The 13,682-nt window shown below is 36.9% G+C and overlaps 22 protein-coding genes, 1 non-coding gene and 1 pseudogene across 63 annotated transcripts in view; 1 reads left to right on the top strand and 23 right to left on the bottom strand.

The window, feature by feature from the left end:
* Positions 1–2,797, bottom strand: part of pcdh1g22 (protocadherin 1 gamma 22) — a 46,130-nt gene extending 43,333 nt beyond the window's left edge. Inside the window, exon 1 of the mRNA NM_212658.3 lies at positions 371–2,797. Within this exon, the coding sequence (NP_997823.3) occupies positions 371–2,797 (2,427 nt within the window). The remainder of the gene's footprint in view (positions 1–370) is intronic.
* pcdh1g21 (protocadherin 1 gamma 21) overlaps positions 1–9,530 on the bottom strand; it is a 52,863-nt gene extending 43,333 nt beyond the window's left edge. Inside the window, 2 exon segments of the mRNA NM_001024120.2 lie at positions 7,057–7,337; positions 7,340–9,530. Coding sequence (NP_001019291.2) covers positions 7,057–7,337; positions 7,340–9,431 — 2,373 coding nt within the window. The 5' untranslated portion in view covers positions 9,432–9,530.
* The window catches only part of fbxw11b (F-box and WD repeat domain containing 11b), a 649,789-nt gene that overhangs the window by 330,258 nt on the left and 305,849 nt on the right, over positions 1–13,682 (bottom strand). The window lies entirely within an intron of this gene.
* Positions 1–13,682, top strand: part of LOC141376356 (uncharacterized) — a 273,156-nt gene that overhangs the window by 64,023 nt on the left and 195,451 nt on the right. For 2 of the 40 annotated variants that reach the window (XR_015501055.1, XR_015501057.1), the window contains one exon: positions 3,665–4,037. The exons of 35 other annotated variants lie outside the window; for them this stretch is intronic. This is a non-coding gene — a transcript (uncharacterized LOC141376356). Of the gene's footprint in view, positions 1–3,664; positions 4,042–13,682 lie in introns of those variants that run through there. 3 more of the 40 variants (XR_015501079.1, XR_015501056.1, XR_015501072.1) reach the window with 2 other exon arrangements.
* The window catches only part of pcdh1g1 (protocadherin 1 gamma 1), a 152,400-nt gene that overhangs the window by 43,333 nt on the left and 95,385 nt on the right, over positions 1–13,682 (bottom strand). The gene's annotated exons all lie outside the window — the stretch shown is intronic.
* Positions 1–13,682, bottom strand: part of pcdh1g2 (protocadherin 1 gamma 2) — a 146,558-nt gene that overhangs the window by 43,333 nt on the left and 89,543 nt on the right. The gene's annotated exons all lie outside the window — the stretch shown is intronic.
* pcdh1g3 (protocadherin 1 gamma 3) overlaps positions 1–13,682 on the bottom strand; it is a 142,753-nt gene that overhangs the window by 43,333 nt on the left and 85,738 nt on the right. The gene's annotated exons all lie outside the window — the stretch shown is intronic.
* The window catches only part of pcdh1g4 (protocadherin 1 gamma 4), a 134,672-nt gene that overhangs the window by 43,333 nt on the left and 77,657 nt on the right, over positions 1–13,682 (bottom strand). The gene's annotated exons all lie outside the window — the stretch shown is intronic.
* The window catches only part of pcdh1g5 (protocadherin 1 gamma 5), a 131,517-nt gene that overhangs the window by 43,333 nt on the left and 74,502 nt on the right, over positions 1–13,682 (bottom strand). The window lies entirely within an intron of this gene.
* The window catches only part of pcdh1g6 (protocadherin 1 gamma 6), a 128,334-nt gene that overhangs the window by 43,333 nt on the left and 71,319 nt on the right, over positions 1–13,682 (bottom strand). The gene's annotated exons all lie outside the window — the stretch shown is intronic.
* pcdh1g7 (protocadherin 1 gamma 7) overlaps positions 1–13,682 on the bottom strand; it is a 124,388-nt gene that overhangs the window by 43,333 nt on the left and 67,373 nt on the right. The gene's annotated exons all lie outside the window — the stretch shown is intronic.
* The window catches only part of pcdh1g8 (protocadherin 1 gamma 8), a 120,975-nt gene that overhangs the window by 43,333 nt on the left and 63,960 nt on the right, over positions 1–13,682 (bottom strand). The gene's annotated exons all lie outside the window — the stretch shown is intronic.
* The window catches only part of pcdh1g9 (protocadherin 1 gamma 9), a 117,345-nt gene that overhangs the window by 43,333 nt on the left and 60,330 nt on the right, over positions 1–13,682 (bottom strand). The gene's annotated exons all lie outside the window — the stretch shown is intronic.
* Positions 1–13,682, bottom strand: part of pcdh1g10 (protocadherin 1 gamma 10) — a 113,904-nt gene that overhangs the window by 43,333 nt on the left and 56,889 nt on the right. The window lies entirely within an intron of this gene.
* The window catches only part of pcdh1g11 (protocadherin 1 gamma 11), a 110,534-nt pseudogene that overhangs the window by 43,333 nt on the left and 53,519 nt on the right, over positions 1–13,682 (bottom strand). The gene's annotated exons all lie outside the window — the stretch shown is intronic.
* Positions 1–13,682, bottom strand: part of pcdh1g12 (protocadherin 1 gamma 12) — a 100,526-nt gene that overhangs the window by 43,333 nt on the left and 43,511 nt on the right. The gene's annotated exons all lie outside the window — the stretch shown is intronic.
* Positions 1–13,682, bottom strand: part of pcdh1g13 (protocadherin 1 gamma 13) — a 96,976-nt gene that overhangs the window by 43,333 nt on the left and 39,961 nt on the right. The window lies entirely within an intron of this gene.
* Positions 1–13,682, bottom strand: part of pcdh1g14 (protocadherin 1 gamma 14) — a 93,635-nt gene that overhangs the window by 43,333 nt on the left and 36,620 nt on the right. The window lies entirely within an intron of this gene.
* pcdh1g15 (protocadherin 1 gamma 15) overlaps positions 1–13,682 on the bottom strand; it is an 89,933-nt gene that overhangs the window by 43,333 nt on the left and 32,918 nt on the right. The window lies entirely within an intron of this gene.
* Positions 1–13,682, bottom strand: part of pcdh1g16 (protocadherin 1 gamma 16) — an 86,209-nt gene that overhangs the window by 43,333 nt on the left and 29,194 nt on the right. The gene's annotated exons all lie outside the window — the stretch shown is intronic.
* pcdh1g17 (protocadherin 1 gamma 17) overlaps positions 1–13,682 on the bottom strand; it is an 82,501-nt gene that overhangs the window by 43,333 nt on the left and 25,486 nt on the right. The gene's annotated exons all lie outside the window — the stretch shown is intronic.
* Positions 1–13,682, bottom strand: part of pcdh1g18 (protocadherin 1 gamma 18) — a 78,975-nt gene that overhangs the window by 43,333 nt on the left and 21,960 nt on the right. The gene's annotated exons all lie outside the window — the stretch shown is intronic.
* pcdh1g19 (protocadherin 1 gamma 19) overlaps positions 1–13,682 on the bottom strand; it is a 70,346-nt gene that overhangs the window by 43,333 nt on the left and 13,331 nt on the right. The gene's annotated exons all lie outside the window — the stretch shown is intronic.
* pcdh1g20 (protocadherin 1 gamma 20) overlaps positions 1–13,682 on the bottom strand; it is a 62,965-nt gene that overhangs the window by 43,333 nt on the left and 5,950 nt on the right. The gene's annotated exons all lie outside the window — the stretch shown is intronic.

The raw sequence follows: 13,682 nt of genomic DNA, 5'->3' as shown, positions 1-13,682 counted from the left end.
TTAAATAAACAAAATAAATTAAATCAGTATTCTTTAAATTACTCTTACAAACAATTAAAATATGCATTGGGGGGCCCAAAACTAATATATCTTTAAATAATAAAAAATAAAATAATTAAATAATAGAAAAATTATTAAAACCCTATATTTGCATAATTTCCTTTTTTACTAAATAATGACATCAACAATTATAAAGTTCATATTCAAAAATAAAAAAAAACAAACACAGTATTTGCATGTATCCTTTTATATGTGATATTAAAATGTTCAAAACTGATAACATTTCACATGTATACAATGTGGTGTGGACACATTTGTACTTAGATGCAAACAAAAGCTCTGAATATAGCAAATTTAACTTTTGTCTCACCTGTTGGCTTTCGAATGTCCACGCGCTGTCTGGTAATGACGCATCAAGCGTGTTTAGCGTGTCTGTAAAGTTTGTGGTGCTGCTGGGCTTAATGAGGGTGAGATCACTGAATTCTGACATTGGAGAGAGATAAGAGCCAAAGGACTGACTCTGAGACATCATATCTCCTCCCAGAACCTCCACATACTTAATGGGTCCGTCAGTGTTGAGCTGGATCTGCAGGTTTCTGTTGGGGTTTTTGTATCCAGAATCAGTTCGTCTGATGCAGCAGCTTGAACTTCCGATGCTGCTTTTAACGCATTTCACAACCAACGCGAAACAGGTCAATAAACACAAAACTGACACTGTTCCCAATGAGATGATCAAATACAGCGTTATTTTACCAGTTTTCTTGTTGTCTTCTGTAGTTTTTAAACGATAGTCTGAGATGGGCTCATGAAACCCGTCCTCTATCAGTATATCCACTGTGACTGTGGTGGACTGCACTGGTTCTCCATTATCCTTTATCTCTATGACCAGTCTCTGAGAGGAGTCATCGTGCTCTGAAACAGCGCGTTTAGTCCTCACCTCTCCCGTATGTAAATTCACACTGAATAGAGACGCGTCCGTGGCCTCCGCGAGCCTGTAGAACAGCCAGGCGTTATGACCCGAGTCCGCGTCCACTGCTGTTACCTTAGTAACGAGATGTCCTGCTTTAGCAGAACGGGGCATCCTCTGGTGAGAGACCGAGCCCATAGATGTGGACGGGTAAATAACAGCAGGTGCATTATCGTTCTGATCCAGAATAAACACATTGACAGTTGCGTTGCTCCTCAGAGATGGAGAGCCATGATCGTTAGCCTGGACTATGATGTTTAAAACTTTAATTTTTTCGTAATCAAATGTCTGCAAGTTAAATATGCTTCCATTTTCAGAATTTATATAGATGTAAGAAGACACAGACACGTCTTTAAGATTAGAGTCCAAAACGGAGTAGGAGAGTTTTGCATTTTCGCCTAAGTCAGGGTCAAGTGCGGAGACTGAGCACAATATTGAACCTTGAGCGCTGTTTTCTTTGACATAAACCGTGTAAGATTTTTCTGTGAAAATTGGAGGGTTATCGTTTACATCTGAAATGCCGATTGTCACTGTTTTCTTACTAAACAGCGGTGGCGAACCTCTATCAACTGCGTTCAGTTCAATGTTATATTCAGGATAGTTTTCTCTGTCTAGAGGACCGTTGGTAACCAACGCGTAATGATTAGATACTGTAGGACTCAATCTAAACGGTGGTCCAGGGGCTAACGTAAGTTTAACTTTCCCATTCTCTCCTAAATCTGCATCTTTTGTACTAATTAATGAAACGACCGTCCCATTTGTTGAATTTTCAGGAATCGGACTTGAGAGAGAAGTAATTATTATATCAGGCGCGTTGTCATTTACATCATTAACCTTTATCTTTACACTGCAGTGACCCTCCATTTGAGGATTGCCTTTGTCTTTTGCAACTATACCAAATTTATGTAAGCTTGCTTTTTCATGGTCTAGTTGTTTTTTAACTGTTATGGCACCGGTTTGCTGGTTAATATTAAACAATTCTGCATCTAGTGTTCGGTCTGCAAAGAAATACTCGATCTCTCCATTTAACCCTTGATCTAAATCTGTAGCCTTGACTGTTACTATTTCTTTATGATTTGCTTCATTTTCATCAACAACAGTCTCATAGAAAGGCTTTTCAAATTCAGGAGCATTGTCATTTATATCTAGAACGACGACAGTGATCTCGCATGTGCCCGTGCGCACTGGATTCCCTCCGTCAGCTGCCGTTAATATTAGCTTATGAACTGCCCGTTTTTCTCGGTCAAGAGGTTGCTTGAGTACTAATTCTGGAATTTTTACTCCATCTTGTGTTTTTACATTTAAAACAAAATGATCATTAATACTCAGACTGTATGTTTTTATTGAATTAGACTGTACATCTGCGTCAATAGCGCTCTCTAAGAGGAATTTTGCTCCGGAATTAAACGATTCAGGAATATTCAGTACACGCTCAGTAGATTTAAAATTGGGCGCGTTGTCATTAATATCTTGTATTTCAATCTCAACTCTATGCATCTGCAGAGGATTTTCTAAAACGGCTTGAAGAGGCAAAACACAAGGGACGTTGTATCCACATACATCTTCTCTATCAATTCTCTCATTCACAGTAAGATCACCCTTTTCCACATCCACAGCGAAATACTGCTTACCAGTCTCAGACGCTATTTGTAGTTTACGATCTAAAATCTTAGAGACATCCAAACCGAGGTCTTTAGCAATATTTCCGACCACAGATCCTTCTCTTAGCTCCTCTGGAATTGTGTATCGAATCTGAGCCTCTGTTGTACTCCAAGGAATAATAAAGACACAGCACCACCAAATCCTCCTCAAAAAGATCAGAGATTCCATCGTCTCTGACTCTAAGCTTTCGACTTTTTATCCAAATATTCTCAGCGTTTTAAAATAATCAGACCCATTGCAAAATCCCAAGCAGTGTATCGATGACATATTTCTGTTTAGTGTAAGAGGTCCTTTTGATAAAAACGAGTCGTTCATGCGTTCTCTGAGCACAAAGCTGCGTAAGATGCCACAGCCGTGGGAGGGAGTAGATCTCTTTGTCCAAGCCTGTACCTCATTGGCTGACTGTGCATTTCCCTCAACCAATCTAGTTTTTTTAAATATCCTAAAGGAGCAGGAGTAAGGCAGTAAGGCAGAGGCAAAATGGAGCATTCTGTGGAGCCACTGATTCAGTGGAGTCACAGTGAAAAAACACAAACATATAGTACTAAATATTCGTAAACATCAATAATAATAATAATAATAATAATAATAATAATAATAATAATAATAATAATAATAATAATAAAAAAAATATATATATATATAGTATATTTTATTGTTTAGAAATATATAGAAGTATAAATGTGTGTATGTGTGTTACTATTTTCACTTGCCATCAAATATCTTGACTGTAATTTAACAGAACTGTTGCAATAACATTAAACGTGTGCCGTCAAGTGGCGACAGCAAGAAGCGCAGAAGTATATGTGGAAGCAGTGCATGTATTTCTCCCTCCCTCCCTTCCTTCCTCTCCCTTTCCCTCTCTCTCTCTCTCTCTCTGTTTATGTGGAGGTTGTTGTTGAAGGCGCTTAATCATTTTGCATTTTTACAGCCATGAGCTCTGACATTTTTAGACTGTAATTTTTATTCATAATAATTAAATGGAATTGCATACATTTTTATATTAGTAGTAAACATGTTTTTTATCCGTACAAGACCGCATGATCCTCTTGCAACAAAGGACTCAACCACGAGCGGGGGGAGACAATAAGCAGCAGAGTGAGGAGTGTTTCAGCACCATGCGGGTGGACAGCGCCACACAGGCGGCCTGTTCCCGCAGCAGCACTCTTGTGTTCAGAAGGAAGGAATGCACTTCTCATGCTTTCAAATTCTGTTTTATTTTCGCTGAAATACTTACGTTCCACAGTAGTCTTCGGAAAAAGAAAATCTTTGTGGGCGTAGGAAAAAAACCCGGTTTTGTTTTCCGCACGATAGATTAAAAGAAATGTCGTGAATAAATTGTGCACTTACCTGGACATTTGAAATAGAAAAAAAACTCCTCTGGTAACAGCAGTAAATTAAGTTACAGAATAATTGTTCCTCCAGTTTGTGTTTTTGTGTGTGTGTGTGTGTGTGTGTGTGTGTGTGTGTGTGTGTGTGTGTGCCCGCACGCATTATTTATTCACATAGATTTGGGTACAACAGGGCTAACATTAATAATTTTCCCCCCTAGTAGAAATCTAACAATTAAAGTTTCTATAAACTAGATTTTTGAAGAGCATGGATAAAAGGCCCTAAGACGGGCGATTATGGAATTGGAGCAATAGCAATAGTTATTTATGTAATGTATTGTACAAACTGTGACAATTTGCTATAAGTAGGAAGTATTTGATTTGATTAGAACAGATTGCAGGTAATCACATTGAACAGAGCTATAAATGCTTATAAAAGTACAGAAACAATTCTGTATATATCTCATCAGGAGATTTGTTTTGGTGCATATAGTGAACAATTGGTGTTGGTGATTGTCAGAGTTTTGAGACAAAGAGGAGTCAAAAGTGCATTGAGCCCCATTGTACCCCATTTATGGAAAAAAAAAACATTAGCCACCTCCAATTTCTTATTGAAAATATTTAATTATAAGAAATTGTTTGTGGTTAATATTTGCACTACACTTTAGAGACAATTGAATCTCTGGCATTGCTAAACTACAAAAAGGGAAATTTTCTCTTACCTTAGTTGGTGAAACCCAGGTAAAAAGGAGGGATCGTCAAAAGGAGAGAGAGAGAGAGAGGGGTGGGGGGGGGGATAAAGTCACTGTTAGTACTGTAATAAAATGTTATTTATTTGTATTTTATGTAAAGCAATTTAAACAGCGTAAAGTAGAAAAATACTGCATGTAATTAGTATGAGGTTGCTTAAAATGTTAATATTTGTTTTATTTTTTAAAGGTCTGATTGATTTTACTAAAAGACATTTCATTTTTTTAAAAATATATATTTAATATGATAGAATGACAGTATAAAAGTGTATTGAAAATCACAAGACTGATAATGGTAAACACTACTTTTAAACACAAGAGGGAGCATGGAATAGATAGAGGGGGGAGGGGGGTCAAGATCATCAAAACATCCCTACCCCCCACAAGCACATGGACAAGCCCTACCCCACCTCTCTGACAAAGAAATGGAACAGTCCAACTTAGTCTGTTGCCATGGTAATGCATGTTGTCAAGGGAGTATTATGTGTGTTACAGAAGACAGTACAGTATGGACATGCAAATCTGTAGGTGGAGTGGGTTGAGTTTAAGCTGTCTAATCAAAAAAGAAACATGCAAGATTTAACTTTTTAAATCACTGCAAATGAACGTTTATATATGTTGTGTTTGCATATATTCTGTATTTGCTTATTTAAAGTCACAACAAAAAGATTACAAGGGAATCTGTCATATATTCTAAGGATTTGTAACAGCAAAAGTGTTTGCATTCAACTCTTCTAGGCATATACAGACATAAGCAGATTTTAAGGGAGCAAAAGCTGGACAAAGAATCCCACTGCAGAGAGAAAAGGCCCCTCCTTCCCCCTGGCTGAGAGTCAGCATTCACACAAACACCAGCACAGATCTTATTGCTGTAGTGTAACATTAAATCCCCTACAGTACCTTTGCATTGATCACTTCATGTGCTAAATAGTTGTTGTTAATATTAAAGACACCACTGTAGGGAAGAAGGTCACTATGGCAAACATTAAACACAAAACAAACACTCTATCATGCATTTTTGTGATTTTACACCATGTGCAAGTCACAAAGGATAAAAGTCATAATTAAATTATAGCAAAATATATAATAATGTATTGTGAATTTGTGAGTTACAGTCAACTGGAAACAAACATTTTGGCATACTGTAAATAGCACAGAAAGTGTTTCCCCCCTCCTTAATGTCAATGCAATATTTATAGGCACTGTGCGGATACCCTTAGATACAGGATTAATGCTTCAGCTGTGACACAGATTTGATGCTTCAGATTTCTGACTGTGCGCTCACTGCAGAGAAGCCACTCCTAGCATCAGTGAGAGCTTAAAGGGACAGTTCACCCAAAAATGAAAATTATTTCCTTCATTAGAGGTCAATGGGTCCCGGCCAACAGCATTCTTCAAAATATCTTCTTTTGTTTTTAACATAAAGGTTTAAAACCGCATGAGGGAGAGTAAATGATGAGATCATATTCATTTTTGGGTGAACTATACGTTTTTTTTTTTTTTTAAAGATTTATTTATTAGATTTTTTGACAGTTAACAAACAAAGTAAAAAAAGACAATAACAGTACAAACAGAAAAAAAAAATATATATATATAACAGTACAACACTGATGAAAAAATAAATAAATAAATAAACCACGCTATAACCCTCATATTGTGCGACACACAGTATATGACATGCATAAACACTATATGATGTGCATAAATCAATTTTCAAATTGAGCATATAAACAGGTCTGTATGAGACGTTGAGGTTGACAGCATGGTGTATTAAGTAAAATAAACAGTAATAATAAAATAAAACAAAATAAACAAATAGAAAAAAATAGAAAAGAAATAAAAAAAAGCGAGAGAAAAGGGAAAATGTATTAAACTAAATAGGCTGGGGGGTGGCACATTCTTAACTTGTGGTTTTATGTCAAGAAAAAGTTGTATGTTTGTGCTATATCAGCAGCACTAATACTCAACTGGAAGCACAGATCAAAACAAAAATGCAAGAATGGCAACCATTCACTCCACAGTAATTGCCTCAAGTCTCAGAGATTTGACATGTTCCAAAAAAGGCAACCAAATATTAGAAAATTTGACCACTGAACCTCAAAGACTATGTTTAATTTTTTCTAATTTAACAAAAAATAAGGCATCTTTAATCCACTGAGTATGGGATGGGGGTTGAGGAGACTTCCACTGCAACAAAATGCACCGCCTAGCTAATAATGACAGAAAAGCTCTTAATTCAGAAAAATAAAATGGTAACTCACAGTCAGGGGGAAGAACTCCAAACAGGCCAATTAACGGAGAAGGATCAATATTAATAGATGTAATTTGCTGAAAATGAATCGAAAACAGACTCCCAAAAAGGAAACAAAGCTGGACAGGTCCAAAACATGTGAACTAGATTTGCAGGTTCAGCATGACATTTGTCACAGGTTGGATCAATAGCAGGGAACATGCGAGCCAGTTTACACTTAGACCAGTGAACTCTGTGAACTACTTTGCACTGTAGAATCCCATGGCGAGCACATACAGATGATGTATGGACCTTTTGTAAAATTGTTGACCAAATATCTTCTTTTATGTCTATGTTAAGATCCCTAGCCCAAATAAAACGCAAATTGTCAGATGTAGAGTATGAGACGTGAGCAAGGAGTTGTATATTTTAGAGATGGCTCCATTTTGACCGGGATTAATATTAGAGATGGTATCTATCAGGGTAGATGGTGGTATAGTTGGGAAACCGGGAAAGTATTTACGGACAAAATCCCGAATCTGAAAATATCTGAAAAGTTGTGACTTTGGTAGACTATACTTTTGAGTTAGTTGTTCAAATGACGCAAAAATATTATCAATGTAGAGGTCTTTGATAGAAACAATTCCACATCTCACCCATGTTACAAAAGCCTTATCATTAAGCGAGGGAGGAAAAAGAGGGTTAGAGTAAACAGGACATAGAAGAGGTGTGATCTGTAAATTGAAGTGACGTCTGAGCTGAACCCAGATCTTAAGACAATTTTTAACTATAATATTTTTAGAATACTGTGATGGTGAAAATGGAATGGGTAGGCATAAAAGAGAAGTGAGTGAGGGAGTGCCACATGAAGCCTCCTCAATCCTTAACCAAGCAGGAGGTTCAGCATTAGAAAGTTACCAGAATAGCATGTTGCGGATATTTGCAGACCAGTAATAAAACAGGAAATTTGGTAATGCAAATCCACCCAACCCAACAATGGCACTATCAAGGGAATTAAAGAAATGTTTTGGAATAAAAATTGGTATGCATTGAAAAAGATAAAGAAACTTGGGCAGTATGTTCATTTTAATACAATTTATCTTACCAGCAAGTGATAGGGGCAGCAGAGACCAACGATAAAAATCTTCAGACACTCTATCCTTCAAAAAAGAGAAATTACTTTTAAACAGATCTGAGTAATTCTTGGTTGTACATATGCCCAAATATGTAAAATTATCAAGTGATATTTTGAATGGGAGTTTAGAAAGTTGGTATGCTTCAGCTGCAGAATTTATAGGCAAATGTTCACTTTTATGAAAATTTAGTTTATATCCTGAAACTAGCCCAAATTCCTTCAGCAGGTCAAACACACAAGGTATAGATCGGTCCGGGTCAGAAACGAAAAGTAAAAGATCATCCGCATAAAGGGACAGTTTGTGCACTAAGTCTCCTCTAATAATTCCCTTCATATGGCTGGACCTGAGAGCTATCGCCAGTGGCTCAATAGCAATGGCAAACAGTAGGGGTGAGAGTGGACAACCCTGACGAGTGCCACGCTCCAAAGGGAAATAATCAGAATAATCATTATTAGTATGGACACGGGCCAGGGGAAGGGCATAAAGAAGTTTAATCCATGACATAAACTTACTGCCAAATCAAAATTTTTTTAATGAGTAAAATAAATAAGGCCACTCCACCCGATCAAAAGCCTTTTCCGCATCCATTGAAATAACCAATTCTGGGGATTTGGAAGTAGAGGGAGAGTATAAAATATCAAATAAACGTCTAATATTGTGGAAAGAATGTCTACCCTTTACAAACCCTGTTTGATCGGCGGAGACAATTGAGGGCAAAATATCTTCTAAACGCTTTGACAGCATCTTAGCTAGGATTTTAACATCCACACATGACAGGGAAATGGGGCGATAATTACTGCAGGAAAGGGGATCCTTTCCTTTCTTTAAAATAAGAGAAATTGTGGCCTGTCTAAGAGTGAGAGGTAGTGTGCCAGATTCTAAGGAGTCATTAAACATATTTAAGAGTAGTGGAGAAAGCTTATCAGCAAAGGCCTTGAAAAACTCAGTAGGAAATCCATCGGGCCCAGGGCATTTCCCATTCTGCATAGCTGACAATGCCTTTTTAACTTCTTCTACTGAAAAGGGCACATCCAACCTGGAAGAGGTTTCAGAGTCGATTGAGGGAATGTTAAGGGACTGAAAGAAGTTATCTAATTGAGCTTCATCAGATGAGCACTCAGACTTGTATAATGAATAGTAGAAATTCTTAAATTGTTTATTAATATTTTGAGGGTCGATTGAAATACCATTGTCAGTGTTAATTTGTGTTATGTGTTGCGCTGAAGCATATTGTCGAATCTGACAGGCTAAAATTTTGCCAGGTTTGTCTCCAAACTCATAATACTTATGACGTGATTTAAGTAACGCTTCAGTTGCTTTATTAGCCATCAAGATATCAAATTCTGCCTTCTTCATAAGTAAATCTTTATTGAGTTCAGGGTCAGGTGTATCCACACATCTAGATTGCAAATCTGCCAGTTCTTTAGAAATGGTAGTGCTTTTTTCTGCAGTGAGCTTCTTACGGTAGGCAGAATAAGATATTATCTCTCCACGCAGGTAAGCCTTACAAGCCTCCCAAATTGTTGATGCGGACACATCTGGAGTAATATTAGTAGAAAGAAAAATATCTAAGCGATTATTAATGGTTTAAATAAAGTCAGGATCAGTGAGTAATAGGGAGTTAAAACGCCATGGCGAACGTGTTGAAGGACTACCCGGAAAAGATATGTCCATTGTTACAGGAGCATGATCTGAAATAACTATAGGATTATATGTACAGGTTTTTACAAAGGGGAGTAGTTTCTTGTCGATGAGAAAATAATCAGTTCGTGAAAAAGATCCATGCACGAGGGAAAAGAAAGAAAACTGTTTATCGCAAGGGTTGAAAAAGCGCCATACATCAGAGACTGAATGCTGCTCCATAAATAGCTTTATGACTTGGGATGACTTAGACAAAGAAAGGGGCCTGGTAGATGAACGATCCAATAAAGGATCTAGGCAGCAATTAAAATCACCACCAAGAATAAGCTGGCAATAATTTATATCTGGAAGAGAATACAGGAATTTACTAAAAAAAATCCATGTTGTCCCAGTGTGGGCCATATACATTAGCAAGAATTAAGCTGTTGCCATTGAGCTTTCCTACTGCAACAATAAAGCGACCATTGGGGTATGAGATTATTTTAGTTACCGAGAGTGGTACTGACTTGTGCACAAGAATAGCGGTGCCTCTTGCCTTATTTGAAAATGAAGAATGAAAAAGCTGGTATTAAGTGCGTTTCTTGCAAAAAGGCAATTTTAGTGTTTAAAGATTTCAGGAGGTCAAACACTTTGCTGCGTTTTACTGGCGAATTTAACCCTTTCACATTCCAGCTAATGAGTCTTAGTGTACTACTTGGTACTGTTCTTACATTACTTAACATAAAATCATTTTAGAGATCATGAATCTGTACATATTTGCTCTACACTTCAATTGTGCCCCCGGTAGCACACAAAAATGAGATGATGAATAAAAAATCAAAACAAACAAAGACAAAAGAAAAAAGAAGAGAAAAAGAAAAGAAAAAGGAAGAGAAATAACAACATTAAACAAATCAACATTTAAATCAGTTGCTGTAACGAACATAAACAGCAACAAACATTCTCTGATACAATGATCAGCAAACTTCACAACTTCCTTATATTTAACTCGCAGCTTCCACAGCATAATGAAATACAAATAGAACTTTCAGACATCTCAAAAGCTATAGTCAAATAAACAGAGATGAGGGCTAGAAAAAAAAACAAAGAAAAAGAAAGCCCCAAACTTATTTCTATAGATAATCATTATTATATTGCAAATAACAAGTATTATGTACTTTTATAAATTATCCCAGAATTCACAGTTCAAAAACAAACAAAAAATGGGGTCAAAATTATTTACAATAATGTCAACATCACCTTTTTAGAGACAGCCTACTAGGCATATGTAGGTATATGTATGTAAACGAGAAGGGTGTCAGTTTAATTGCTTACAAGTTCGTACTTAAGTCCTATACGAATTTCACAGCCGACGAGGCGGACTGGATCCATAACTTTTCCCCGTTAGGCAGAGTGATGCGCAGTTTAGCTGGGTACAGGAGCGCTGGTTTGTACCCCTGCTTGTATAGCTCGGCCATCGGACCTCTCTATTCAGCACGCTGTTTTAAAACGTCAGGGCTGTAATCATCAAAAAGGCATATCGGGTGGCTTTTGTAGTACAAGGTTCCCCGTTTACGGACTTCGCGGATAACCAGGTCTTTAACTTGGAACCGGTGAAAGCGTAAGATTACTGGCTGTGGTTTTCCTCCTGGAGCTGGTTTCGGAGCAAGGCTTCGATGTGCTCTATCAAGTTCGGGGGGTGAAGCAAGGACATCCGTGCCAAAAACATCCGCAAGTAGTTTGGAAAAAAACTCGGTTGGACGGGGACCCTCGATTGATTCAGGTTAGCCAATGATCCGTACGTTTTGGTGTCTGCTGCGGCCCTCCAAGTCAGATACAATAAGTTTGAGCTGCTCGTTATCCTTCTGCAAATCGGAACAAGTTTTTTCCAGCTGCTGCAGCCGCTGGTCAACGAGCGTGGCATTTGTTTCCAGAGAGCCAATGCATTGTCCGTGGTCGGCAACAGTGGAATTAATGCTGTCCAACGTTGAAGCGAGGGACTCAAACGAGGACTTAAAATTGCTTGACAGGCCCTCTCTGTGTTCCTCCAGTAGCGCGCTAATGTCGGCCATAGTTATGCTAGATGCTGACGAAAGTTCCTTGTCTTTTTCTGATTGCTTTCCTTTAGCCTTTGACATGGTAACGCGATCAAATTGACTGCAGTAAGTTATGAAAACTGTCGTTAGCCCAATAACTAAAAAAAACGATGTCTATTAAGATAATTATAAGTAAAACTGTGGGAGCAAGCGGAGCACGCAACTACCCTGCTCGCCTCATAACCGGAAGTCGAACTATCCCTTTAATGAAGAACTTATACTTTCACCATACTTCAATAGTAAAATAAATTGTACTTTAATTGTAAAAACACAATAAAAACAAAATCATCCTATGGTGCTTGTTGTTAATCTGTATGAGGATTACGAAAGGGGGTGCATAAAGCTTACAAAAGCATTGCATAGCAGAAAAATGTATCCACATTAAGTGAACTGACTGAATGATAAAGAGTTTTTGGTTCCTCATATAAAGACACTGCGTTGTTAGTGGGTCTGTAATGTATATACAAGAACTCACTGTGCAGGAAATAACTGGAGTACAGAGACTCATTTAGTAGAAAGAGTGAAAGAAAATGAAAGCAACATAATACGCTTCTGTCATGTTCTAAACACTGTCACTGTAAAATTGCATAAAGTGTTTGATATCTATATTTTGCATACTCCATTCATGTTTCTGATAAGCAGTACTCTGGACTAATAAGCAAAATGTGTCGTAATCCACAAATTTATGCACAGACACGCACAAGAAATTTGTCTACAATACTAAAACATCACAAAAAGAGCATAACAATACATTAGTACACTCTCAGAAATAAAGGTACAAGGTACATTTTCAAAAGGTACATATTTGTACTTAAGGAGTGCTTATTAATACCTCAAGGGTTCATATAGTACCTAAGAAGTACAAAATATTACCTCTTACAAATTTAGGCATTAATATATACCTTTGAGGTACCAATATATACCCTTTAAGTACAAATAAAGTACCTTTTGAAAAAGTACCACCCCAGTGACAGCTCTTGTACCTGTATTTCTGAGAATGTACAATGAGGCTCCAATAAAACTTTATTTGTTTAGATCACAAGAAAAAATAATGTGCAAAACAGAACTTAAACAGAATTTACAGCACATAATAGAATATAAGAATAAACCCTTAGCTAATATCCAATTAAGAAATAAGACAATTGGGTAAAATTTGAATATTGTTTTTCAGCTGATGAAACACTGATATTTACAGGTTCATGAGTTTTGAAAAATATGCACTAACTTTGCATCAAGCAACATCATAAAGATCACATTGAAAGTTCTTTCGTTATGGCCACAATATAAGCAGGGTGCAAATTACAGGGGGGTTTGGGGGGATAGGACATCAAAATGTTATACTAAGAAATAGCTTTCTCTGATCTCTGATCTATCTTAAATAATAATAATTAAAAATGTATAATAAAAAAAACACATACCTAACATATGCATAATCGCGCCAAACTATTCTAGGAAAAACATTATTCAACAGTCTGAAGTGGGCAGTTCTATCAAGCACCGATGGACATCTTAAGAATTCACAAAGCACGTTTCTTGTAAAATAGATGTTTATATCTCCATGTAGCCTATAGAAATAGACACATAATTTGTAAAGTTGACCAACAGTAACCTCTTAAATAGTCACTAAATATCCCTCAAAACACTGAAACGTATAAACGTATGTCTTTTAATAATAAATTATATGTAGTTTAAATACATTAATGAATTTGATTCACTGAAGCATGTATTACCACACTACTTCCGAAAAAAAAAATGTACACCCTGTTTGTCAGTGTATAATTCACACACTGAATATAAGCACAATGGAAAACAGGCCTAAGTGGCGGAATAATATTTTAAGTTATACAAAGGCTTGATATATTGAGTGATTGAAACAATATTTATATAGATT

This window comes from Danio rerio, chromosome 10, assembly GCF_052040795.2.
Source record: "Danio rerio strain M-AB ecotype USA chromosome 10, GRCz13ab, whole genome shotgun sequence".
Classification (NCBI taxonomy): Eukaryota; Metazoa; Chordata; class Actinopteri; order Cypriniformes; family Danionidae; genus Danio; species Danio rerio.
Note: the sequence above shows the minus strand (reverse complement) of the source record. Positions and strands in the feature narration are given on the sequence as shown.